The 25746-nt window shown below is 47.8% G+C and overlaps 3 protein-coding genes across 3 annotated transcripts; 2 read left to right on the plus strand and 1 right to left on the minus strand.

Moving 5' to 3' along the window:
- The first annotated feature begins 393 nt into the window (after positions 1 to 393).
- LOC311357466 (rhombotin-1-like) lies at positions 394 to 10528 on the plus strand. The gene is made up of 5 exons (XM_084477428.1): positions 394 to 823; positions 1123 to 1336; positions 3490 to 3615; positions 4070 to 4178; positions 9670 to 10528. Exons 1-4 carry the CDS (start codon positions 802 to 804, stop codon positions 4173 to 4175), a joined length of 468 nt encoding a protein of 155 aa, XP_084333554.1. The 5' UTR covers positions 394 to 801; the 3' UTR covers positions 4176 to 4178; positions 9670 to 10528.
- A 441-nt stretch (positions 10529 to 10969) lies between these two features.
- On the plus strand, positions 10970 to 16677 carry ric3b (RIC3 acetylcholine receptor chaperone b; the record flags this gene model as incomplete). The annotated part of the gene is made up of 6 exons (XM_084477340.1): positions 10970 to 11087; positions 11499 to 11722; positions 12923 to 13001; positions 13746 to 13839; positions 15065 to 15189; positions 16020 to 16677. The coding sequence occupies 6 exons, from the start codon at positions 10970 to 10972 to the stop codon at positions 16523 to 16525; spliced, it is 1146 nt and encodes a 381-aa protein (XP_084333466.1). The 3' UTR covers positions 16526 to 16677.
- A 1092-nt stretch (positions 16678 to 17769) lies between these two features.
- psma1 (proteasome 20S subunit alpha 1) lies at positions 17770 to 22564 on the minus strand. The gene is made up of 10 exons (XM_084477344.1): positions 22492 to 22564; positions 21393 to 21437; positions 21180 to 21281; positions 20861 to 20964; positions 20682 to 20770; positions 19855 to 19925; positions 19641 to 19770; positions 19343 to 19422; positions 18781 to 18885; positions 17770 to 18036 (listed from the first exon to the last, which is right to left on the minus strand). The coding sequence occupies exons 1-10, from the start codon at positions 22492 to 22494 to the stop codon at positions 17971 to 17973; spliced, it is 795 nt and encodes a 264-aa protein (XP_084333470.1). The 5' UTR covers positions 22495 to 22564; the 3' UTR covers positions 17770 to 17970.
- Positions 22565 to 25746: the final 3182 nt, after the last annotated feature.

Below are 25746 nucleotides of genomic sequence, written 5' to 3' on the forward strand. Positions count from 1 at the left end.
GTGTTCTAATGGGACGAGCCCCAATAACAGGTTCAATACAACATGTGTTCTAATGGGACGAACCCCAATAATAACATGTTCAATACAACATGTGTTCTAATGGGACGAATACGCGTACACACACACACACACACACACACACACACACACACACACACACACACACACACACACACACACACACACACACACACACACACACACACACACATTCCTTCTTCGTTGGGGTGGTGGGGCGGGGCCGGGGGGTGGGGGGGCAGAAGATAATTGGTGTCCTTGGAATTGAATAAGCTCATTCCAAAGCCCCCCGGCTGCCCGGCAGTGTGTGAGCGGCTGGGCAGTGAATAATTGATTGAAGGGCGGTGGGAAGAGATGGGGGGAGATGCGAGCATAATGACTTTATATAATTAGCAGCTCACTGTGGGAGAGAGCTGCAGAAGGCGAGGAGCTCTCGCTATTACGCACGGATCGGCCAGTAGCTCCCCTCACCTCTCTAGCGCGGACCGGTGGGATCGGCTTTCTCTTCACGGTGTTTTTCCCCGAGGCAGAGCGTGTCTGTCCTCCGAGGAACCGATTTGGTTTCAGCCCATGTACATTTGAGTCGGCCAACAACGAAACGATGGCGTTGTCCTGCAAGAGAGTATCTCACATCTCAACTTCAGTTTGAGTTCCGTGGACCCAGAGAGAGAGAGAGAGCGAGAGAGAGAGAGAGAGAGAGAAGAGCAGTGAAGCCGTCTTGCTGCTCGTCATCACAGCTCAGTTTCTCCGAGGATCGACTTTTTGTCCGGTCGGGTCTGGGCCATGGTGCTGGACCAGGAGGACAGTGAGTAGGACCACTTCACATCCACATACTGAAACACTCCAATACCGACTTTTTGTGTCGTTGGAGTTCCGGATGCAACAGGACTTGGGTTGAGACGGGGGATTCCTACTAAAGATACGGTTGCTTATATCATTGATTTCCCCATTCAATGTGTTTGGAGACCATGGGCTTGATGGTCCTTGCAGCTCTTTTCCAACCGATTGATCAAGTTTGGTGATAGGTTGGGATAGACATGGGAATGTCTCTGTATTCTGACCGTGCTTCTTCCAGTCTAGTTTCTTGTTGTATCTGCCCTCCAGGTGTGTCCCTCGTGTCCGTCCGTCCGAGGGAGAGGCCGAGGGGTTGTGCCGGGTGCAACGGCAAGATCCGGGACCGGTTCCTGCTGCAGGCCCTGGACCTGTACTGGCACGAGGACTGTCTCAAGTGTGCCTGCTGCGGCTGTCGGCTGGGCCGGCTGGGCTCCACCCTGTACACCCGGGCCAACCTCATCCTGTGCCGCCGGGACTACCTGAGGTAGGAGGACCACCTGAGGTAGTTTGAATACCTGAGGTAGGCGGACCACCTGAGGTAGTTTGAATACCTGAGGTAGGAGGACCTTGCATGCTGGTCCTCCGTTCATCTGCATAGAAGACAGAAGACAAATCGACTAATGCATTTAATGACTGATGTTGTCTAAATAAGGACTCCCATAACAATGCATATAAGTATAGTCTAATAGCCTACAATTAGTGTATTACTCAACCACACCAGAAAGCACTACTTTCAAGGCCAACCTGCTGCCGTTTTTCATTTCTGCCATTTATATTTATATAACTATATATTTCTGGCCCACTTTTCAGGATATGTAAGGGATCATTAGGTAGAAAGTGAAAAGTTAAAAACTGTAAAGTAATGAGCTAAATGAAAATGGGACACATCTTAAACCCATAATATTTTGGGTATTGAATGCATACAGTACAGCTGTACACGTGCTGCAGCTGAGCCTATGGATGCATCTAGAACTCCCTCTGGATAGCGACCACACACTCAGCCTGATTAAAGGCTTGTGTCGGGCTGTCACTGCCTCCCTCCCCCACGCCTGGGTCTCGTTAGTTCAATGAGTGTCATCTGGGTTCCCCGTTCTAGTTAGGTTCCTAGTTCTGCCCTGTGCCTCGGTTCCTTTTGTTTCCTCTGTCTGGTCGGCTATGAGGAAGGTTCCTTGGTTGCAGAGTTCATTAGATCTTTCTTCCTGCGTCTGGCCTGACAGCCCTCACCTGATCTCACAGAGTCAAAGAGGTTTAAGGGGTGAAAGTGTAAAGAAACTTTAACAACCCCATGAAGGTGACAGAAAAAGTAGCACATTGGTTTGCCTGTGGAACATTGGGTTTCTACTGATTCTTCTGCACCCGCCAAAATCTTCTCCTAAAAAACATTTATTCGGAAACAACAAATCTCCATGTCCTCTCCTGGCAGGAGGGGGTCAGGTGAGGCAGACCTCCTGATACGTGCTTTGCTGAGCTCATGCATTGGTCTCCTGTACTTCACAGATCCAGCTGGAGCTGGTGGAGGCTTAGTCTCTCATTAGCTGAGACCCAAACCCCTTCTGACAGTTCAATTGGGTGCATTGCCTCCTGTTTTTCTCATCATTTCGAGGGTGCAGAGCCGAAAGCCTTTGAAGAGTGGGATTAAAACCATGTGATTTCTTTTAATTGGACCATTAGTGGAGAATTAGCATTGAGCTTCATACCCTCGTTAAGGAGCAGGGGAGAAGAAAAAAACCCAACCAGGTGCCTACTAAGGGGGTTAATGCAGCTCGTTAGATGGGAACATTTCTGCTAATTAGCGATGGCTTTTGTTCTGTCATTGGTCACTGGGTCGATGTCGTGAAGACATGCTCTCCTCATCAATCTTTTAGAGTGTGTGTGTGTGTGTGTGTGTGTGTGTGTGTGTGTGTGTGTGTGTGTGTGTGTGTGTGTGTGTGTGTGTGTGTGTGTGTGTGTGTGTGTGTGTGTGTGTGTGTGTGCAGCTTATACACAGCGAGAGATTGAACAACTCGCAATTAGCCCTGCTTGATTCAAAGCGCATTCGTTGAGCGTACATAGTTAACTTTATAGGTTTATCTAAAGCTGCTTGTGTTTCCTATAAGGAGATCATTCCCTGCTCCTGGACTAATTGTACTCTAGATGTGTGGCTATTGTCAGCAAAAAAAGGCCGTATTGAGCTACACAGATGATATCTGCTCTCACTGAGCTACCACGGTCTGTTTGTAGATGCAACAGACCCACCCTGCCCATGACAACAGCAGTGTTTGGGCTCTGGAACATGACCTTAGACACCATGACTACGTGTGTTTTCTGAAGGCTCTCGTGTACAAACTTACTCTAGGTTTTACCTCCTCATTTGTAATGGGGTCCCTTCCTGTGCAGCTGCCTGACTATCCATCACAGTGGCATGGTCGCTAGGTAGTGAGGGTCTCGTTTCAGCCTAGTGGAGGGTCGTCCAGGCTAACGACCCCATGACCAACTAGAACATAACCTTTTACAATTCATTCTGCCGAGCAAACAAACATTTCATTAGATATGAGCACAAACCATTTCCATAAAGCAAAGTATGACAATGCATTGCTAGTGTGTGAGTCTGCCCTCCGCCCCGCTGTCTGTCTGAGTGCCCGTTGTGTTCCCCTGCAGTCTGTTCGGGGTGACAGGGAGCTGTGCAGCCTGCAGTAAGCTGATCCCTGCCTTCGAGATGGTGATGAGAGCTCGGGACAATGTCTACCATCTCGACTGCTTCGCCTGTCAGCTCTGCCGCCAGAGGTAAGATTAGGGCCGGTCATTAGCCCCCCAGATCAGGTTCTCCTGGTGTGTGTGTGTGTGTGTGTGTGTGTGTGTGTGTGTGTGTGTGTGTGTGTGTGTGTGTGTGTGTGTGTGTGTGTGTGTGTGTGTGTGTGTGTGTGTGTGTGTGTGTGTGTGTGTACACACAAGGGGGGTACAAGAGAGCTGTGGAAGGCCAATGAGTAAGCTCCAAGCTAATTGTAAGCCCATTATAATCAGGCTGTGATGATGAGGCACTGCCACGCTGCATAGCTCTACACCAATGCTGGTGTAAGTTAAGGATTTGCTGCCCTAATTGAGTAAGTCAGGACAAGAGTTTGGGAAAAAAAAACTCTTTCAGCAATAGTTGAGTGTTTCTCTGCTAGATGTTCTTCTGAGGCCACAGCGTTTTAGAATGCGTGCTGTTGAAACCTCTCACTTCCTTGTCTCTCCACAGACTCCGTGTGGGAGATACCTTTTTCCTGAAGAACAACATCATCCTGTGCCAGGGGGACTATGAGAGCGGGCGTCTGAACGGCAGCGCTGACAGGCAGTCTCAATAAGAGGTACGGTTGTAGGACCAGGGATGTCTTGTCTCCCCCTCACTAGAGTCACAAGTCCTTCTCCAAAGACAAACTCCCGGGTTTGGCTGCTGAAACTGGGTGGAAACTATTTTAGTTTAAAAAAGTAGAACCAATTCAAGTCTTTAAGGTGATACAACAATAATAACAATATTAATAATAACTAGAAAATGCATTTCCTGCAGAAAATGCGGTGAGTGCTGTAGTGCAAAGTGAGGTTGAAAATATGTTTTAATAAAGCCACATAGTTAAATTCGTAAAGAAATGTTAAATGGCTTCAATCAAGTGAAGGGATTTGAACAGGGTCTAAATGGAGTAAACATGCACACCATTTAAAAAATGTAAAATGGCTGGAAAAAATGTAAAAGTGAAGTGTCAGCTAATGTGATCAAGTTTGAATACATTTGAGATAAAATATAGAATAGCTGAGCTGTTCTGTTGGCAATTTTCCAGCCCAACTACACAACAAACCGCCCAATCAACCAAAACACCCGCCCAAAATGTATATTGCCAGAAATCCGATGAATCATATACTTCTGCAATGGCAAATGCACGAATACACACCTAACGCAACCTGATTATTAACTATGAGGTTATGTAGGGAGGAACCTCTCATCTTTCTCTCATACACAAACCTTACAAGGTCTGTACAGACACACTGACAGCAGCAGAAAATGGGTCTTCAATGAGATGAGTCAGATGACATAAATACAAACACACAAAATAGGCACAATAAACACCTGATGCAACCTTATTGACTTAATAACTTTTACGTTACGCACACGCACACCGTGTGCAGGGACACAGCCACAAAATGTATGTTTGGTACATGAGCTAAACTAAAACAACCCTCAAAATATGTCATGCATAAAATTATTTACATTTATGTACAACTTCAACTTATCTAACAAGAACTTAAAGAACGTAAACTGGAAAAATATGTCCAGTCAACGCCAGCTCAACTAAACAGCATGAATCAAATCTCCTTACGACTGGCCCAGAGGTTTGAGTGACAGGTCTGACGGCCCTCCCTCGCCCCTAATTACAGGCAAGCATTGTTTTTAGCATTTAGCTTCTACCGGCAGTACACCCGGATATGTAGCAAGCACCTAGCCTCTAGCCATATAAACGGGGGTCCCCACAGACAAACGCCCGATATATATCAATCATATTTCCCATTTATTCATCATTTTAGCACCACTTACATGAAATAACAACCATTTAAGCTTGACATGGTATTTCTAGATTAAATATTGACGTTGTTTAGGCCCCGATTCCAAGCTAATCTGAACATTTTACAATTGGAATGGAGTCTCTAGGTGAAAAATTGAGGAAGGAGATAGGTCCCAAAGTTTGTAGAGAATAAGAAAGAAGAAAGAATAAAACTTAAGAAGAACAATAGTTGAGCGCTGCATGCAGCACTCACCTAATATTAACAATATGGCAGTGACATGCAAGAGTTGATGAGTCACTGAACCTCCAGCTTGATGAGTCACTGAACCTCCAGCTTGATGAGTCACTGAACCTCCAGCTTGATGAGTCACTTAACCTCCAGCTTGATGAGTCACTTAACCTCCAGCTTGATGAGTCACTGAACCTCCAGCTTGATGAGTCACTGAACCTCCAGCTTGATGAGTCACTTAACCTCCAGCTTGATGAGTCACTTAACCTCCAGCTTGATGAGTCACTGAACCTCCAGCTTGATGAGTCACTGAACCTCCAGCTTGATGAGTCACTGAACCTCCAGCTTGATGAGTCACTGAACCTCCAGCTTGATGAGTCACTGAACCTCCAGGTTGTTTCCCTCAGGAGGAGCCCGGGATAGAGCCTGGGGGAGCCCCCCGGTAAAGCTCCGGTACCAGGCCTGCTGTACTAGTGGCCCTTCTCCCCTCTGATACCAGGCCTGCTGTACTAGTGGCCCTTCTCCCCTCTGGTACCAGGCCTGCTGTACTAGTGGCCCTTCTCCCCTCTGGTACCAGGCCTGCTGTACTAGTGGCCCTTCTCCTCTGGTACCAGGCCTGCTGTACTAGTGGCCCTTCTCCCCTCTGGTACCAAGCCTGCTGTACTAGTGGCCCTTCTCTCCCCTCTGGTACCAGGCCTGCTGTACTAGTGGCCCTTCTCCTCTGGTACCAGGCCTGCTGTACTAGTGGCCCTTCTCTCCCCTCTGGTACCAGGCCTGCTGTACTAGTGGCCCTTCTCCCCTCTGGTACCAGGCCTGCTGTACTAGTGGCCCTTCTCTCCTCTGATACCAGGCCTGCTGTACTAGTGGCCCTTCTCCTCTGGTACCAGGCCTGCTGTACTAGTGGCCCTTCTCCCCTCTGGTACCAGGCCTGCTGTACTAGTGGCCCTTCTCCTCTGATACCAGGCCTGCTGTACTAGTGGCCCTTCTCCTCTGATACCAGGCCTGCTGTACTAGTGGCCCTTCTCCTCTGGTACCAGGCCTGCTGTACTAGTGGCCCTTCTCCCCGCTGGTCAAACTACTTGCATGTAGAAATCCCCAAACAGTCGGTCACTTACTCTCTCCCCTTCACACACACACTCTGGGGGTTCAGTCAGGCAGAAAAGGACGGGCGTCAATAGTTTTGAGACCCTGGGAGAAGACAAAGGACTGTTAATGCTCTTGATGCTTTTATCCAGAGCGACTTGCATGGAAGGGACTTTTGATACATGGTTATGGCTCCTCCTCAGCAGCCCTACAGGCAGATGACTGACATTGGAGTTTATCCCAGAACCTCTCACCACAAAGCCGCCCTGCCGTCCACAACGGATGGATTCTTAACTAAAACGTATGCTTATGGAGAGGCGCTTCTTGGCTCTGGTGGGAGGATCTCCAAGGTGTGAGGTATGTCCAGATGTTCTGTGGATAACCTCAAACCCACCAGTGTGCTGAATCAGACAAGATCTTTCTCAACTGTGCTAAATTCTTTCTCATTCCCCCGCCAGTAGCATATCTTTCCACATGTTGGAAAACAGCTTCCATAAACTTGGGGATAACTTTTTCTCAAACAGAAACAAATAATGTTCTTTGTTACTGGATTTATTCATGGTGCTGAAGCAGACAAACATGATGGCTACCATGCTGCCTTTTCCTATGCTGTCCCTTCACTTCAGAGGAGTAAAGCAGGCCTGACGGGCTGACAGGAAGGGAGTAGGAAGCAAGTGCAGCACATGCCACACAACCCACCACTACGGGAGTCTGAAGGGACTGGAACACATCCCCGGAGCCACTGGCCCAACGGATGGTTGTTGTTCACCTGCACTTCATCACAAACATCCACATGTTTTTTGGGTCTTGCAGAGTGTTCCGGTATAAGATTCTGTGCTATTTCAAAAATGAATAAGTTAAGCTGAGGCCAACAGGGACCAGAACATGGCGTGCTTCTGGTCTCATTACAAAGGATGTTCCAAATATATATAATATATATTAGTATATGCTACACGTGAACATCCTAAGACGGCGCAATTTGATTTGGTTCGCTATCTCTGGATATTGGGCAGTACCCCATGATTGAGATCTCAATCATGGGATATTGTTTTCATCGCGTGTGACGGTCGTCTCGTCACGCTGATAAAAACAAATAAATCCCGGCAAAAAGGGCTCACGTTAGACACTAATGAGGACTTTTACCTCGTGACCCAGGGAAGTTCCAACTCTGCTTGAAATGTTTTAGTTTTTATGAAAGCGTTGGCGGCTTTCATTCACGTGGGTTATGAGTTCCGTTGAGTGCAGACACTCTGCTGAACAAAGCCATTCAGCAGAGTCAGTGCTCTTCATCCTCTTGCACACGTTGGCGGGATGTGGATCAAATCATCCGAGTCGCCCGTGAACACAAGCATGCTGCTGCAGAGGGGACGCATCCTCAGGGAGCAGAGACACATAGGCTGCTCCCATGGAGTCGAGAACTCAAGACCTCCTGAGAACAGGCCTCAATACAGAGGAGATGGGTGGCTCTCTGGCTCAACCCCCCACCGGATAACCATGGAGGCCTTGGAGACCCCGGTACAATCCTTACCCTGGTTTCTCTTGTCTGTCTGTCTGTCTGTCTGTCTGTGTTCTCTCTCTCTATCTCGCTCTCTCTCTCGTTCTCCAAAAGAAGAGCTTAGTGATGATCCAGATTGTCGATACCTTCATCCCGTCATAGTGCTCTCAAACAGAACAAACAAGTTGTGATACAAATCATTCTACACAGCAGTTGATTGTGGCTGATTTGTGTTTGACCTCCCGCCCCAATGCCTGCACCCTGGACTAAGGCCTAACCCGACCTGCTCCTGTATGAAGTATGGATCTTTATGGACCTTGTATATCAACGTTGTATGTACATACAGTTAGACATAGTACAGGTCTTTGGACAACAGAAAAGGTAATAGTCTGGTGGTCAATGAATCAACTATTTCGGCATGTTGCGACATTACAAACAATGTGCATACAAGACTCACAACCTGCCTACCAGGCTCAAGGTAGGAGGCTCAAGGTAGGAGGCTCAAGGTAGGAGGCTCAAGGTAGGAGGTTGAAGGTAGGAGGCTCAAGGTAGGAGGTTGAAGGTAGGAGGCTCAAGGTAGGAGGTTGAAGCAGCGCTGCAGAGAGGGAACGCCTAGAGCCCAATATGGTGGCTGGTGTGTCTCAGGATGAATAGATATGGGGGGAGGCTTTTTCAGTGCATGTCATCAAGAACGAACAGCATACAGGGTTTCATTAGCTGGAGAGCCTCTAAAAGGACATTGCTGCTAATTACACACACACACACACACACACACACACACACACACACACACACACACACACACACACACACACACACACACACACACACACACACACACACACACGTGCTTGTCAGTGAGGTGGCGGGCTAATGCTGCAGAGAGTGGTGTCTTCTGCAGATGCTGGATCATTGTGCTTCGGTTTTCAATATCACGTACCGTACTACCTTATCACAATAGTACATTTAGTCATACATACAATATACGCATTATACTTTGAATATTGTAAACCACAATAGGGGCATTAGGAGATACATCTAGAAGGCAGTGATGTTGTTAGATCATTCCACTGTGTGAAGAGTGACTCAGCCACCTCTCTACAGACTGGTGTATGTGTTCCTCTCTACAGACTGGTGTATGTGTACCTCTCTCTACAGACTGGTGTATGTGTTCCTCTCTCTACAGACTGGTGTATGTGTTCCTCTCTACAGACTGGTGTATGTGTTCCTCTCTCTACAGACTGGTGTATGTGTTCCTCTCTCTACAGACTGGTGTATGTGTTCCTCTCTCTACAGACTGGTGTATGTGTACCTCTCTCTACAGACTGGTGTATGTGTACCTCTCTCTACAGACTGGTGTCAGGGGGACCATCATATCGTATGTGTTCCTCTCTCTACAGACTGGTGTCAGGGGGACCATCATATCGTATGTGTTCCTCTCTCTACAGACTGGTGTCAGGGGGACCATCATATCGTATGTGTTCCTCTCTCTACAGACTGGTGTCAGGGGGACCATCATATCGTATGGTTGATGAAGACCAAGGCTGTGACCACAAGACTCCTCAACACAGCTTAAGATCTGCCTCAGCTACTGGTGCTACTGGTCTGCTGCTGGTTCTACTGGTCTGCTGCTGGTTCTACTGGTGGTTCTGCTGCTGGTTCTACTGGTGGTACTGCTGCTGGTTCTACTGGTTCTGCTGCTGGTTCTACTGGTGGTACTGCTGCTGGTTCTACTGGTCTGCTGCTGGTTCTACTGGTCTGCTATTGGTTCTACTGGTCTGCTGCTGGTTCTACTGGTCTAGTGCTGGTATACTGGGCTCCTGCTGGTTCTACTGCTGGTCTGCTACTGGTTCTACTGGTCTGCTGCTGGTATACTGGCCTGCTGCTGGTTGTGGACACATTGGACTACAGGCGTTCTCCAGTAATCCTGAGGAGGCCGTTGTTTCTCCGGGGGTCTGGTGATACGGGGGTCCTCTCTGTGGGCTCCTCTCTGTGGGCTCCTCTCTGTGGGCTCCTCTCTGTGGGGCTCCTCTCTGTGGGGCTCCTCTCTGTGGGGCTCCTCTCTGTGGGGCTCCTCTCTGTGGGGCTCCTCTCTGTGGGCTCCTCTCTGTGGGGCTCCTCTCTGTGGGGCTCCTCTCTGACGCTTGGCCCTTGAGGGATCGGTTCACTGACTGAAGGAGGAGTCCTGGAGAGCCGGTTCTCTGCGCAGTGGCCCTCCTTTCTAACACATTAACCAGTTCAACGTCAACCACATTTGAAATGCAAACAATATAATCATTATTTTAACGATCCGGTCATTTGGTTTATGCTATACATAAGTTGAATGTTATTACCAATTGCGGTCTGCAAAAGTGCAATAAAAAGAAAAGGTATACTTTTGGTCTCATCGACTGACATGTTTAATTGAAGTGTCCTGAACACCGACTCCATTTCATGGTGACCCTCTTTTCTGTCACACAATTTAATAAACTGGAAATAAACATTTAAAGTAACGTGCCCCAACTAACATCAACACACTGCTAGCACCCACACACAGTAACATCAACACCCAACTAACAGGGGAGGGTTTGTTGCCATATATTGCCATATATATATATATATATATATATATACTCGAAGAGCGACACTGTAGCGCCCTCCAGTGGCAGAGTGTATGTACTCCAGCGGTGTCCATGTCACCACCGTCAGCGGACTACGGAAGTAAACCGAAGGAGGAGACAACACCGGAGAAGGCTATCTCTGACGGTTCATGATCACGGTCCTTTGTTGTCGAAGTGCACGGAGTTCAAAATCAAGATGTCGATGTCGACATTTCAGAAAGTGACCCTTGCATCATGTGTGGTGCTTTGCGTCGCTCTGCTGCTCCCTAAAATGCTTTTGTCAAGGGGGAAGAAGGATGCTGAGCGACCCGAAGGTTGGTTTCCTCTCATCCTACCTTTATTGAAACTGGGCAATTAAAACGCATTAGTGAGCGGAGAAATGTATTTCCACATGTTGGGGATTTTTAAAACCCTTGATAAATGCGTTGGTAGAAGCTGTGACAACACGGTGTCACCTGCCTCCTGTTGTCACACTTTCCTCCCTCCAGGGGGAGCACTACTCATCTTTGAACATTGGACTATTTTCTCCACTCCGCTTACTTTTAAAGAATAAAAAACAATTTCAACAAATGACGTATCCTTCAGACTTTTCATTGGGTCATTAACAGTAGCAGGCTTCCTTTTTACGTGAACTTTAAAAAAATCTATATATTTTTTATTCTGTTGGTGTAATTTTAAAGATACCCCCCCTGTAACCGAACCCTCCTCCAACCATTCCCCCCCAGGCCATTTCCCCCCCATGACGCCCCGCAAGGGCTCTGCTGACGGGAAGGCCCAGAGGCCGACCGGGGCGTCTCAGTTCTCCAGGGCCCACAACGCAGAGGCCATCGCCAGGGCCAAGGGGGCCAGCCCCGGGCCCGGCACGGGGGGCAAGTCCAACCTAGCGGGCCAGATCATACCCATCTACGGCTTCGGGATCCTGCTCTACATCCTCTACATCCTCTTCAAGGTGAACACACCGAGACACCAGGGGGTCATCTTCTCTTCCTGTATCAAGTTACCCCAGAATGGACCAGGCAGGAGGAGCTTCCTGCACAGCGCTGGGCCGTAGCAGCTGGGCTGGGCTTCTATGCTGAACTAAAGAGCTTTGTATTACAGCGACTTAGTGCCTTCATGGACCACATGGTCCGGTCGTATCGACCTACAGACTTTCCAACTGGTCCAGTTCTAACGGTCTAGTATGACATGGCATTAGGGTGGGGGGGCCCAGTGGGACTATGTGGGGGGGCCCAGTGGGACTGGGGGGGGGGGCCCAGTGGGACTATGTGGGGGGGCCCAGTGGGACTATGTGGGGGGGCCCAGTGGGACTATGTGGGGGGGCCCAGTGGGACTATGTGGGGGGGCCCAGTGGGACTGGGGGGGGGCCCAGTGGGACTGGGGGGGGGGGCCCAGTGGGACTATGTGGGGGGGCCCAGTGGGACTATGTGGGGGGGCCCAGTGGGACTATGTGGGGGGGCCCAGTGGGACTATGTGGGGGGGCCCAGTGGGACTATGTGGGGGGGCCCAGTGGGACTGGGGGGGGGGGCCCAGTGGGACTATGTGGGGGGGCCCAGTGGGACTATGTGGGGGGGCCCAGTGGGACTATGTGGGGGGGCCCAGTGGGACTATGTGGGGGGGCCCAGTGGGACTGGGGGGGGGCCCAGTGGGACTGGGGGGGGGGGCCCAGTGGGACTATGTGGGGGGGCCCAGTGGGACTATGTGGGGGGGCCCAGTGGGACTATGTGGGGGGGCCCAGTGGGACTATGTGGGGGGGCCCAGTGGGACTATGTGGGGGGGCCCAGTGGGACTATGTGGGGGGGCCCAGTGGGACTATGTGGGGGGGCCCAGTGGGACTATGTGGGGGGGCCCAGTGGGACTATGTGGGGGGGCCCAGTGGGACTATGTGGGGGGGCCCAGTGGGACTATGTGGGGGGGCCCAGTGGGACTGGGGGGGGGGGGGGCAGTGGGACTGGGTCAGCCGTGGTAGGGCCGTGCTCTGAGAGAGGCACAGCTGCACTAGAGTCACACACCAGGAGCTCTCCACTGACATGTTGGTGTCTGAAATGACTTCCCACACAACAACGTAACTACAGAATGGATCATGGAAACAGAACAGCAGCGGTTTTCTGAATTGGGTTCATTTGAATAACTTGAACTGTTTGTGTCTCAGATCACATCAAAGGGAAGCAGCCCCCCCACAGAGAGCCGCTTCCCTCCAATCAAATCGGAGAACACCAAGAGGAAGATCAGTGAGTATCCCGCCCCTCGGGACGGGCTGAAGCAGGAAGTCACTAATGGTCACCTGAAAGCTGCTGTAGGTACGCTCTGAGCATTTTAAAGAGAGAGAGAACAAGCTTTGACCGTCCAATGTCCCACCTCTCTGCTCCCGCCCCCTTGGTTTCTCGGCCATTGAGAAGGGTTTGTGCAGCACACAACTTTGATTGACAGGCAAAATGGATTCCCCCAACCACTGACGGGAGAGAAGCCTTGATTGGTCAGATATTAGCCCTGGGGTTGTCTTTGGAAGTGTCTCATACAGAGCAGGTTCAATTCAGAAACACATTAACACATTTCACTCACTGAAAGCTCACGGATGGTCTAGTTAATTCTAACAAATTACATTCAAATAATACATCTTACCTGTAATGAAACGGTAGAAAACATCTTAAATTACTAGGTTGGTGTAATTCTTAAATTAAACGTGAGTCAGCTTTGGCTGAATAGCTACTCACTTTAAAATGCATCTCTGGAGGTCTTGAGATCCACTGAATGTATCCTCTTCATTGGTCGTGTATGTGTGTGTGTGTGTGTGTGTGTGTGTGTGTGTGTGTGTGTGTGTGTGTGTGTGTGTGTGTGTGTGTGTGTGCGCGTGCACGCGCGCGTGTGTGTGTGTGTGTGTGTGTGTGTGTGTGTGTGTGTGTGTGTGTGTGTGTGTGTGTGTGTGTGTGTGTGTGTGTGTGTGTGTGTGTGTGTGTGTGTGTGTGTGTCTCCAGCCGACTTTGAGCTGGACCAGCTGCAGCAGAGGCTGAGGGAGACGGAGCAGGTGATGGAGAACATCGTGTCGGATGTGAACCTCGGTCCACACAGGTGACCCCCCCCCCCCCCCCCCCGACTGCACACCTCAGCTCTGAAGCGTTCAAGCGTACATATACATATATATATACACATTAAATATATATAATGTGTATATATATATATATATATATATATGTATATATATATATATATATATATATAATGTATACATGTGTATATACTGTGTTGGATTGGGCACTCCCTTGGAACTCAATGGGCCACATGCAACCATCCCAGATTTGTGCTTAAATTGAGCGTACAAACGTTTGATGAGCATTTCTCGTATTCCCCCAAAATCTTTCTGCTTTGAATTTTCTACGTAGAAATGTGTGAGTGGTCTAAAGTCATTGTTTCAGGCACAGAAAAGAACAACGTTGTTTGACCAAACAATGACTATTCCGTAGCTTTGATTAATGATTACGTTGAAAGAACATTCAATAAAACAAATACACTTGTATAATGATGACTATGCCCTTAATCCATCCTACTTTCGCAGATGGATTTCAGAGTGGATTTGATATAATTGCATTAGGCTATGTTGATTATACAACAATAATAATATTCAAAATAGCATTGATAAAAATAAGCATAATAATAAGTCCTACTTTTGCTGCAAACATCACTGGGATCAGGTCAGAATGCCAACGTCTTTATGTAAGTTAGTTACAGCACGTGGTTGTAGACTGATAGTTCAGTGGTCTGCGTGGGCTCATCAGAGGTGAAACCACTGAACACATTAAGTAAACCCGTCCCTCAGTGCAGCGCTAAACTGTAAGCTGCCTCTAGCCTGCTGTTAGAACCACTTCAATATCAAACAGTTTGCAACCATTTTCAGAATCTGAGATGGCAAACTCACACGAGTTGTACTACATAATCACAAAAGGATGATACTGCATGAGGCTCAGTGTGATTAATAATACATTTATTTTGTATAGCACTTTTCAATGACGCTTACCATTCACACCGGTGGTGGTGAACTACCATAGTGGGCAGACTGACAGAAGCATGGCTGCCATTCAGCGCCTACGGCCCCTCTGACCACCACCTCAAACACACCACAGTCAGACACATTCACACTGAGGCAAGGTGGGGCAAGTGTCTTGCCCAATGACACAACGACCATGACACATGTGGCAAGGGCGGGGATCGAACCGCCGAGCCTCCGATCATTGGCCAACCCGCTGTACCACCTGAGCCCCGGTGGTAGAGCGGTTCTGATTGGTTCTCCTCCCCACAGGGTGAAGGGGGTGAGTGCTGACCAGGAGGAGAGCCTCCTGCTGCAGCTCAGGGAGATCACCCGGGCCATGCAGGAGGGCCACCTGGTGGCTCCACAGACCACAGAGCACCAGCACCACTGTGAAGGTAGCTAACCCTAACCTAACCCTAACCTAACCCTCACCTAACCCTCACCACTGTGAAGGTAGCTAACCCTAACCTAACCCTAACCTAACCCTAACCCTCACCACTGTGAAGGTAGCTAACCCTAACCCTAACCTAACCCTCACCACTGTGAAGGTAGCCAACCCTAACCCTAACCTGACCCTCACCCTAACCCTAACCTAACCCTAACCCTCACCACTGTGAAGGTAGCCAACCCTAACCCTAACCCTAACCCTGACCCTAACCCTAACCCTAACCTAACCCTAACCCTCACCACTGTGAAGGTAGCCAACCCTAACCCTAACCCTAACCCTGACCCTAACCCTAACCTAACCCTAACCCTCACCACTGTGAAGGTAGCCAACCCTAACCCTAACCCTAACCCTGACCCTAACCCTAACCTAACCCTAACCCTCACCACTGTGAAGGTAGCCAACCCTAACCCTAACCCTAACCCTGACCCTAACCCTAACCTAACCCTAACCCTCACCACTGTGAAGGTAGCCAACCCTAACCCTAAGCCTAACTCTAACCCTAACCCTAACTCCTATCAGGGGACCTTGTCCTCATCAAGGTTCATGATATCTGCCCATATCTCTAGACACTTTACCCATCCAGAGAGCTTGATGGGTAAAGTATAAATAGCCTATATTTGACAGTATAGGATGGCCTACAGGCCAATTGGGTTCTAGTTGTCATGCCATATTAGATGATTGTATACATGATCACCATGTGTCTGGGTGATTTCCAAAGGAAGTTGACGTAGCATTAAGCAAAGTGACTCAGCCTTGTGTCTGCGGTTGTTTAATCAGATGATCCAGAGGACTACAGGCAGCGCTGTCCGTACCACCACGACCACGCAGCCCACAGCAGCCCACACGCAGAGCACGAGGCTGAGAGGACGCAGCTCGGAGACGGCCTGGACCCCGAGGAGAGCAACATCTCCATGGACGTAGAGGACAGAGCAGAGGCTGACCACCCTGACACACTTAACACAGAGGATGGGAGGCAAGACGTTCTCCTTGCAGCAGCAGAAGCAACAGTAGATGTGTTCAAAGTGCAGGGCAGAGAAGGTGGGAAGGATCCGGACGTTCCTCAGGATCCGGACGTTCCTCAGGATCTGGACGTTCCTCAGGATCCGGACGTTCCTCAGGAAGAGGATCTACACAGGCCTCCACAGGAAGCAGAGCTCCAAACGGAGACAGCGGAGGACCTGGAGTGCCCAGCAGACACTCCTACAGCAGACACTCCTACAGCCGGCTCCGTCCATGTCAGACGGAGGACAAGAAGAAGGAAAGGCAAGAAGGACTCGCACTGACGATCCTTGTGACCTAGCTTCTACCAGTTCAATCTGTGAAGACTTCTGAAGACTGCGGCATGGAGGGTGTCATCTGCAGCTAGTGCTTCCAGCTTACAGCCAGGGAGATGTTTTAGTGTTGACTCCATGTTGTCCAGGGCGTCTCTTGTAAGGATCAGGGCTGCCTGTCCCAGTCTCTCTCCCTCTGTAGCCCATGTCCTGAGTCACTGTCAACCTTCTCAAAACTGTACATTCCAAAATGCTGTAACTCATAAGGTTACCAAAATGCACTACTTCTATTGCAAATATTCCTCTACCATCAATATGGAAGTCTACACTGGAATTATGTTACTAACCTTTAAATTATCTATTTATAGTATTAATCTGATCACTATTGATATAAATGTTGATGCCATCGACACAATGGTCGATCAACTACAAATTAGAAATAAAGTTGGCCTATCACAGTGCCCACAACTCTATAAAGATATTATATATATATAGTTATGTAGATCAGATTGTACATGTCCTCATACAGCTCTATCTTCATGAAGCTTGTCATGCTGAACATAATAGAGATGCAAACCATTCCAAATACAACCAGTGGCATAAGCTAAGACACAGAGACCATGAGTATTCAGCAACACACAACCACCTGTAAAATACACTTCACAGACAACCCATCACGCTTGAAAAGCTCATTTTGATCCCCATGACCCATGTGTGCAATAGTAGAGAATGTGCAAAGTTAGTTTAAAAAGCCCAATAGGATGTTGGTGATCCCACTACTACAGAACCTTATGTACATTACCTGAGGACTGGTAGCATGTTTTAAGGACTGCATCACATGGGTCTTAAGATAATACTAGATGGAATTGATTACATAAGCCAATTAATTCACTTTTCTAAGGTTTATTTTTTGATAGTGGCACTTATCACCCATTTGACTTACAGGTTTGAATACAAGGTATAGAGCATTTGAGGCACGATTTACCATCTATGATTGATTTATCACCAGAAATATCTGCCCCCAACTCTACCGCATAAGTTAGCACATACCCATCTCGTCAGATTGGACATGTTACTTTACAGCTGGCATTGAGTAAAATAAACCTGCATTGTCGTCCAATTTCAAATAAAGGAAACGTGTAAATGAAAGTTTGTTCTCATGGCACTACCAGGAATCCACTTCCCTGGAAAACACTACAAAGCCTTTGTTCAGAGTTTTCTTGACATTAAATAGAATTTGTTCAAATAACACAAACCGCAATACAGAAAGTTTATTTATTGTAGAATGGTACATACCCTTACAAAAGAGACATAGCCAGATGTTATCAGAGAGCGTTTGATTGACATGTAATATGTGGCACAGTGCAACAGAACGTGTCCAATCCAGAGAACTAACTATGACCAGGGAGAGACTAGAAGCTAGATAATTGGTTGACTTGTGGTTGAAGGGGGCGGGTTCAGTGTTCCATCGGTTCGTCAGATGCATCTGGTGCAGCTGGGGCATCATCTGCAGCCGGCACGACCTGAAGAAGTACAGGTGGTGAGCCCACAGTCAGACACTGGTTACATGTGATGAAGTAGAGGTGGTGAGCCCACAGTCAGACACTGGTTACATGTGATGAAGTAGAGGTGGTGAGCCCACAGTCAGACACTGGTTACATGTGATGAAGTAGAGGTGGTGAGCCCACAGTCAGACACTGGTTACATGTGATGAAGTAGAGGTGGTGAGCCCACAGTCAGACACTGGTTACATGTGATGAAGTAGAGGTGGTGAGCCCACAGTCAGACACTGGTTACATCTGTTGGTCAGGTTGTTGATACCTGAACCAATGTGAAAACTTTGATGCAAAACCACGTGGTTGTTTTAATAGAGCAAGTATAATATTCTATTAATTTGAGAGTTTGAAGCCATCAAAAAGAGAAACACAGATTATAGCAAATGTATGACATAAGTATAGCCACGATCACACAACCAACAGCAACAATCACTTATTCATGCATCTCCATTTCTACTTTTTTTCTACTACCCTTTGCCGGAACGTGCTAAATCTAGGGTTAGGGCTCAGATCTAGGGGAAGGGGGAGGATTGGGACAGGGCCTTATTCTACCAGCTCCGGCTAGTTCTCCAGTCATCTTTCTGTCAAGACAAACCGAGCTGGCCTCAACGCTCGTATTGAGCAGAGCCAGGTCAGCAGGTCAGAGCTGAGGCAGGACGGGGCGGTCTAACCCTGGGGTCACCCCACAGACCCTCATGAACAACAGCCCACCTTTCTCTGGGGCCTCTCCTCCAGCCCCTCCAGGAAGGGGGCCACGTCACCATCGTCGTAGATGATGAACTCCAAGTCCTTTCCCACAATGCCGATGGACACGTTCTGAAAGGAGGATCATCACAACACACCCATGGTTAGAAATGGTTCCAATGCATTGAATCCTGTTTCACAAAACCCCAAATGACACTTGGGTCCGTCAGTAAAGAGCCGCATAGACACGGTGTTCTTTGTACACGCAGTTCTCCCAGAGGTTAGCTTTGGCTCTCTGGAGGGACGCATCCATCCATCCATTCATTCATTCATTCATTCATTCATTCATTCATTCATTCATTCATCCATTCATGGCTGGTCCCTGTTGAGCAGGGAACACATGCCCCCTCATGTCTTTAATAAAGACATGAGAATAAAACCAGCCCGTCATGTACATGAACACATGTGAACACACCTCCACGTCATGTCAACGTGATGTGGAGGTTTAAATGAACTCTGAAGGTGTGCGTGGCGTCTCCTAGGGGAGGGCTGAATAAAGAAGCATCAGGGTGCAGGCGGTCCAGCTCACCTTGGTGGTCAGGTCCTGCTCGGCGGGGAGGGTTTCTCTGAGTGCCCGGAGCCCGTGCTGGACCAGGTCGTTGAGGTTACCTGTCCAAGGAGAAGGTACCTGGTCATTCATACTCTTTCAGACACTTTATTCTGACGACAACACTCTGAATAGAACTAACATGACTGAACGCCCATGTTGGGCCCACCGTCTGGTGGATGAAACCTGGTTAGTGATCACCCAGACGCTTTAATCCAATACCCCCTCCTCTGCATGACCACCCTGACCAGACCCCTCAGACGGCTCAGACGATGCTTACAGTCCATGAACTTGTCCATGTGTCTCTCCAGGTAGGTGCGGGCTGACTGGGACCGCGCCCCGATGGACATGGCTTTGCAGTCGAAGTAGTTGGCTGAGGGGCAGGACTGGAAGATGTGAGGGCCCATGTCCTGTAAGAAGGGGACCAGTGAGACCCTAAACAACACCAGGGCTCCTCTGGTTCACAGGAGTACCAACACCAGGGGATGACTTACATCATATCCAGCGATGAGCAGTCCCACACCATACGGTCTCCTCCCGTATCTCTGTGTTGGGATTTGGGTTTCTGAGATGTCTGGTTAAGGTGATGCACTATAAAACCGTCAGAAGATACTTTCATTCGCTCGTTTTAATATTAGGTTAACCAAGGACATATGGAGCAGGGCCAGTGAGGACGTGTTGCTAAGAGACCTGGAGGCAGGGGAGTGTCCTTTTACCAACACAGCAGGTAGGAAGACGCAGCCACCTGTCAGCGTGGGGGAGGCAAACGGATCCATTTCACCCTCTCTACAACACTGGGCCAGCCTCAGGATCCACACGGCTCATTAGTCATCCATTCACAACAATAAACAATGTATGGACCAATATTGCAGTCATCAACAATTCCCTTCGGACTGCAATTGGGTGTAAACTCAATGAAATAATAAGCCTTTGAAATATGAATGAACATTGAAACATCAGTAAATGATTAGGCTTCTTTCTACAGGTTAGGGTTTGACAGAAATGCTCTAGAACAAACTCCACTAACCTAACAAAGATCTTACCTTAACTTTCAACCTTTCAGACTTCAGGTCATCTTGTGTAGCATGTACTTAATTGTGTAGCATCTGCAGTGGCTAGCCATCACTGCTGTATACAGGGAATGGGTTCGCCTGGCGATTGTTTCACTTCTTAAGACAAATGTACTTATTGTAAGTCGCTTTGGATAAAAGCGTCTGCTAAATGCCCTAGATGTAAATGTAAATCTTAGTCCACATGACCAACGTATCAACAGACCGCCCATAGAAACAGCTGACGGCAGCGTGAGCCATGAGGAGGATACTGCTGCCGACCAGCGTGACCAGGCGGGACGTGGGCAGAGGGCGGTCGAACACGAAGCGCGAGTCCAGACACTCCTGTCGCATGAAGTTACTGAACAGAGAGGTGAAGAGGACAGTTAACACACGCACGTGCGCACGCACACGCACACACACACATCTTAAAGGCTGAGGAGGAACCCACCAGAGCAGCCTGGCGTCGGCCGTGAGCCCGGCGATGGAGATCCCCACGTGGTTGTCCACGTGGAGGATCTTCTTCTGATGGGCAGCCAGCTCCGACTGCGCTCTCTGCAGGAGAGACCACTAGATTAACGATGCTGTTCAACCACACTAACTTTTTAACCCAATGTTTTTCAGAATAGTTTAAATTGCCTTCATTGTAGCTAAAAAAAACAAATCTAATCAAAAAACACCACTTGAAATTAGTGCAACAAGCCTTCTACTTGATGAGCAACCATTACAGAACGTAGTATTAGAGATGGAAAATAGAATAACCAGGGTACCTTGAGAGCCACCAGCACTGCATGGGATTTGGATTTGAGTCCAACAGTAGCAGAACCCTGCTTCACAGCCTCCATGGCGTACTCGATCTGATGGATGCGCCCCTGGAACACAAACACACAGTAAGCGGTTCTGTTGACACAAACACGTGGTTTACAGCGGGAGGCTCCACCAGTCCCACATTAATAACCCACAGCGGACAGCACTGGTCTCACCTGGGGACTCCACACCGTGACGTCGTTGTCATACTGGTTCCGAAACTAAAAAACAACCCAAAGACTTTCAGGTTAAAATCGTTTGAAAACATGGCAGAAAACATGGCAGTAAACATGCTACAAGTCCTTCTCCATCACGTCTTATTCCTCTCATCTCACATAATTGTCTGTCATCGCCGCCGCGGGGACCGTGTACCAGATGAAGGAGACCAGTGTAATAGTGGAGGGTTTTCTAAAGGCATCGAGTTACTGCTTAATAATGGATAAGAGGTCTGTCACCAACAACACATTTAATACCCCCTGGTCAGATCCAGACCAGAAGAGCTCTGGTCTGGGTCGGAGCTCTGGTCTGGGTCAGATCCAGACCAGAAGAGCTCTGGTCTGGGTCGGAGCTCTGGTCGGGGTCAGATCCAGACCAGAGGAGCTCTGGTCTGGGTCGGAGCTCTGGGTCTGACCCCGACCAGAGGACCTCTGGTCTGGGTCGGAGCTCTGGGTCTGACCCCGACCAGAGGAGCTCTGGGTCTGACCCGGAGCTCCTCTGCATAATGTGGAGAACAATAAGAAAACATTAGAGGTTTGTTCAAACATAACCTAGTGGATACGCGTCCGTTACGAGGTTATATTTCCGATCCAGGAGGGCAGACCGGGGAAAACGAAAGTAAACCTCACAGCAACTCTCCTGACGAAGCTAACTCCAGTTAGCTCCTGTGTGCTAGCTTCCTGTTAGCTCGTTAAGCTAGCGGCAACGCGCCCGTTTCCACAGCCGCTCTGTTAAAGAGCGCGGAGGAGGAGATGTGGGATCTACCCTCGAATTCACATTCAACCAATACTGCTGTATCGCCTCAGAGCATTAACTCCGGACCACCGAGCGAGTTGTGTAACTTTATTGAGCGGACATCAGTGAAGCTAACGCTGTGTTTTGCTTACTCACACCGCATCACTACTTAGCCTCTTAGCTTCTAATATAAACCAGATGTAGTGAGACGGCCTGCGGGACATCTCTCATCCTCCTCCAGTGAAGGCTCTTTATCCTTTATCAATAGTATGCATGGATACATCAAATAATAAAGGAAAGCGGTTTCTCTCCATTCAGACTTACCATGGCTGCACTTCACTCAGGCGATAGGCTAGCTGTGATTGATTGTGTGTCCTGGACTCAGCAGTCAGAGCAGTGGAGCTCAGAGTCGAAGCCCCGATCGAGCCTCCTTTACTTTAAGACCTTCACACATTGATATCATGATTGATCAAATCAACTCTACGGTCTTTGTCCTAAAAAAAACCCGTTTATTTAAACCATCCGAAATAAATGCAATATTTAAAAAAAAATACCCATAAAACAGTACGACTCATGATATTGTATCCGGTAGTTCTACTTAATATATAATATGTATATTGGATGACTTTCATACATTTTTAATACCAGTATAACGTTAACGCTCGGTACCTGGCTCGGGTTACTTTTCCATTTCACTCTGCTAAAACTATTTCATTTGATCAGACTGTTTCATTTGAAACAGTTATTAATAATCGTTATGAAATACCTACAATTAAAATATTGAATATGATTTAAGCTTGATGTGATGGAATGGATAATAAACCAATCGGAAATCGGAAAGAAACAATCTGATCGATAGTGAATGTTTTTTTTTTTTATATAGGCTATGACCACATGCGTATAATGGTTCCCGCTGTTGGACAGTTTTCCACCGTCTACCGGTGACTCCTAGGGGGCAGCAGTTCACCAATCACCAACCAGCCGTACAAATGTTCACTCGGTGATCCCTTCCATGGAGACTCTGGTCGTGTAGATTTCATAATATTTACTGGCAACTCACACATTCTGAAAGAGCAGCGGCCTTTCCTTTTACCCTTTCTGTATTTAATATGAATATTAAATACAGAAATATAGCTGCGAGCAGCAATGAGGGGGCCAAGCAGAATAGGACTCCATGAACTAATTAGTTCATGGAATAGACCAGAGTAGCCACAGCAACAAGATAGATTTACGTCAGACACACAGCTTTCAACAAGTTTCACGTCAAAAATTAAAAGATTGACTGAGATATGGTCACACTCTCTGTGGTTTTAATGCCCCCCTAGAGGTAAAATGTCACCAAATTCATTAGGCATCATCAGGATAGGGTCATAAGACTATGAGCCAAGTTTGGTTTGGATACATGAAAGCCTTGCAGAGATATGAGCTCACTTCCTGTTTGACGTCCCCCTGAGGTCAAAGGTCACCAAGTTGTTTGGATGTCCCCGGGATGATGTCATGAGTCTAGGTACCAAGTGTAGCTATGATATGTTAAAGAGTTGATGAGAAATGGGCTTACTTCCTGTTTGGCGGCTTCGCCGTCTTGTTGATTGGCTGTCACGGCCAAACGGTTTTGAATTTGAAAAGGCTGTTTGACACATCTGAAGATCATGGTCTGAAGATCATATATGGCAAGTTTCATGAAGATTGACACAATTTCTGGCCTGTGGATATGTACTATTGATTTTGACAACTTTCAGCATGGCGGCCAAATTCTGATTTCCATGAGAAATAATTTAGTAGCTATATGAAGAGGTCTGACAGTATCACCAGACATTGAAAATACTTTTGAAATATACTCATGTGAAGAGAGAAGAGTTAAAACACATCTTCAGTAATTACAGCGCCCCCTAGAGGTCAAAGGTCACCAAATTCATTCATTGAGTGTCCCCATGATGATGTCATGGGTCTATGTACCAAGTTTGGTTGTGATATGTCAAAGGGCTGCTGAGAAATTGGCTGACTTCCTGTTTGGCGGCTTCGCAGTCAAATTAGATTGGCTGTCGCGGCCAAACGGTTTTGAATTTGAAAAAACCTTTGAAACTTTGAGTGGCGCATGGTCTGAACATCATCTGTGCCAAGTTTCGAGAAGATTGGACACAATTTGTGATAGGAAAGGTATTTTGAAGGTTTTTGACATAAACCAAGATGGCGGAAAATCCATCATAGCGGAAAATGACTACATAGGGTGCGTTGAACTCGGCTTGGCCCAAGGATTCCAATGATATTGATGTTTGTGAATATTGGATGAATGGGTAAAAAGTTATAAACATGAATGCATGTCCAACTTTGACCTGTTGGTGGCTCTAGAGCTCATGAGATAGCGACCTCAAATTTGCTGTGAGGGATCATGGCACTGTCCTGAATCAGTGTGCCAAATTTCACAACTTTTTACCATGGCGTTCTATGGGCTGCCAAACTCCCATGGCAGGAAAATAATAATAATAGGAAAACATAGAATAACAATGGTTGTCTCGCAGCTTCGCTGCTTGACCCCCAATAACAATAAACACTTCCAGGGCCCTTTCAGACCTAATCTGTTTGACAGTATTGCTGACGTAATTGAATTTCATAATGCACTATAATATTTTTAAAGGGTGCAAAGTTTATTTGGTATTCACTAATCAGAAGCAGGATCCTATTCTCATGGGCAGCCAGCTCCGAATGCGCTCTCTGCAGGATGAGATGGAGGAGAGACAACTGTGTTAATGACACTACTGAACTTCACGGTTTATTAGGTTCAATGCAGATGTTGACACACTGTGACAACCCAGCGTGGCAAGTGACCCGCCTCCTTCCAATCAGCACACGAACCAGAGCTTACTTAAGCTAAAACTGCACTGCCCTCACACCAAACATACGCCTCTTCTCCACCGACAGTACCAGCTCAACTCGCCACCACTTAGCATGGCAAGACTTGGTTTGGTTCCAGGCACGTGGTGTTTCCATCTAGAATAAATGGTGTGTTCCAGATGCCTCGGACACCAGCCTTGCGAGTTTCACTTGTGACGTAATTTCCTGTTATAGCGTTCCCGTTCGTCTTTGTGATTGTGTCATGTCATTGGCTAGTCATTGTTAGCTACATTAGCCTCTTTAGCAAACCAGCTTGAAAACGGACAACACAACTTTACATTGTATTGCACGCACAGCAAGACCGTGCAATGCATACATTGGTGACCAGAATAAAGTAGCAATAGCAAGTAGCAATGTAAAAGTGTGTAAGAGCATTTAAAATCTACATTAAAATGACCAATGTGGTACAAATCCAGAATAAATAAATCTATTCACGGGCGCAGCCATTTTTGTTGAGAGCTTCATCAGATCGCTTGGTCTACTCTCAGAATTCTGAGGGGGGGGCGACCAAAAGGGGGCGTGCCTCCGAGAAAGGCCACAAGAAAGCTGGGAGATTTTCCCACTTCCGACGTATCCAAGGCATCTGGAACACACCAAAAGTACCTCTTCAACGTGGGCGGTCGTCATAGCACGCATGCGCAAAACTGCAGTTACGTTATCCACACGACACATAAACAGACAGGGCTA

Source organism: Micromesistius poutassou (assembly GCF_964030765.1).
Source record: "Micromesistius poutassou genome assembly, chromosome: 13".
Classification (NCBI taxonomy): Eukaryota; Metazoa; Chordata; class Actinopteri; order Gadiformes; family Gadidae; genus Micromesistius; species Micromesistius poutassou.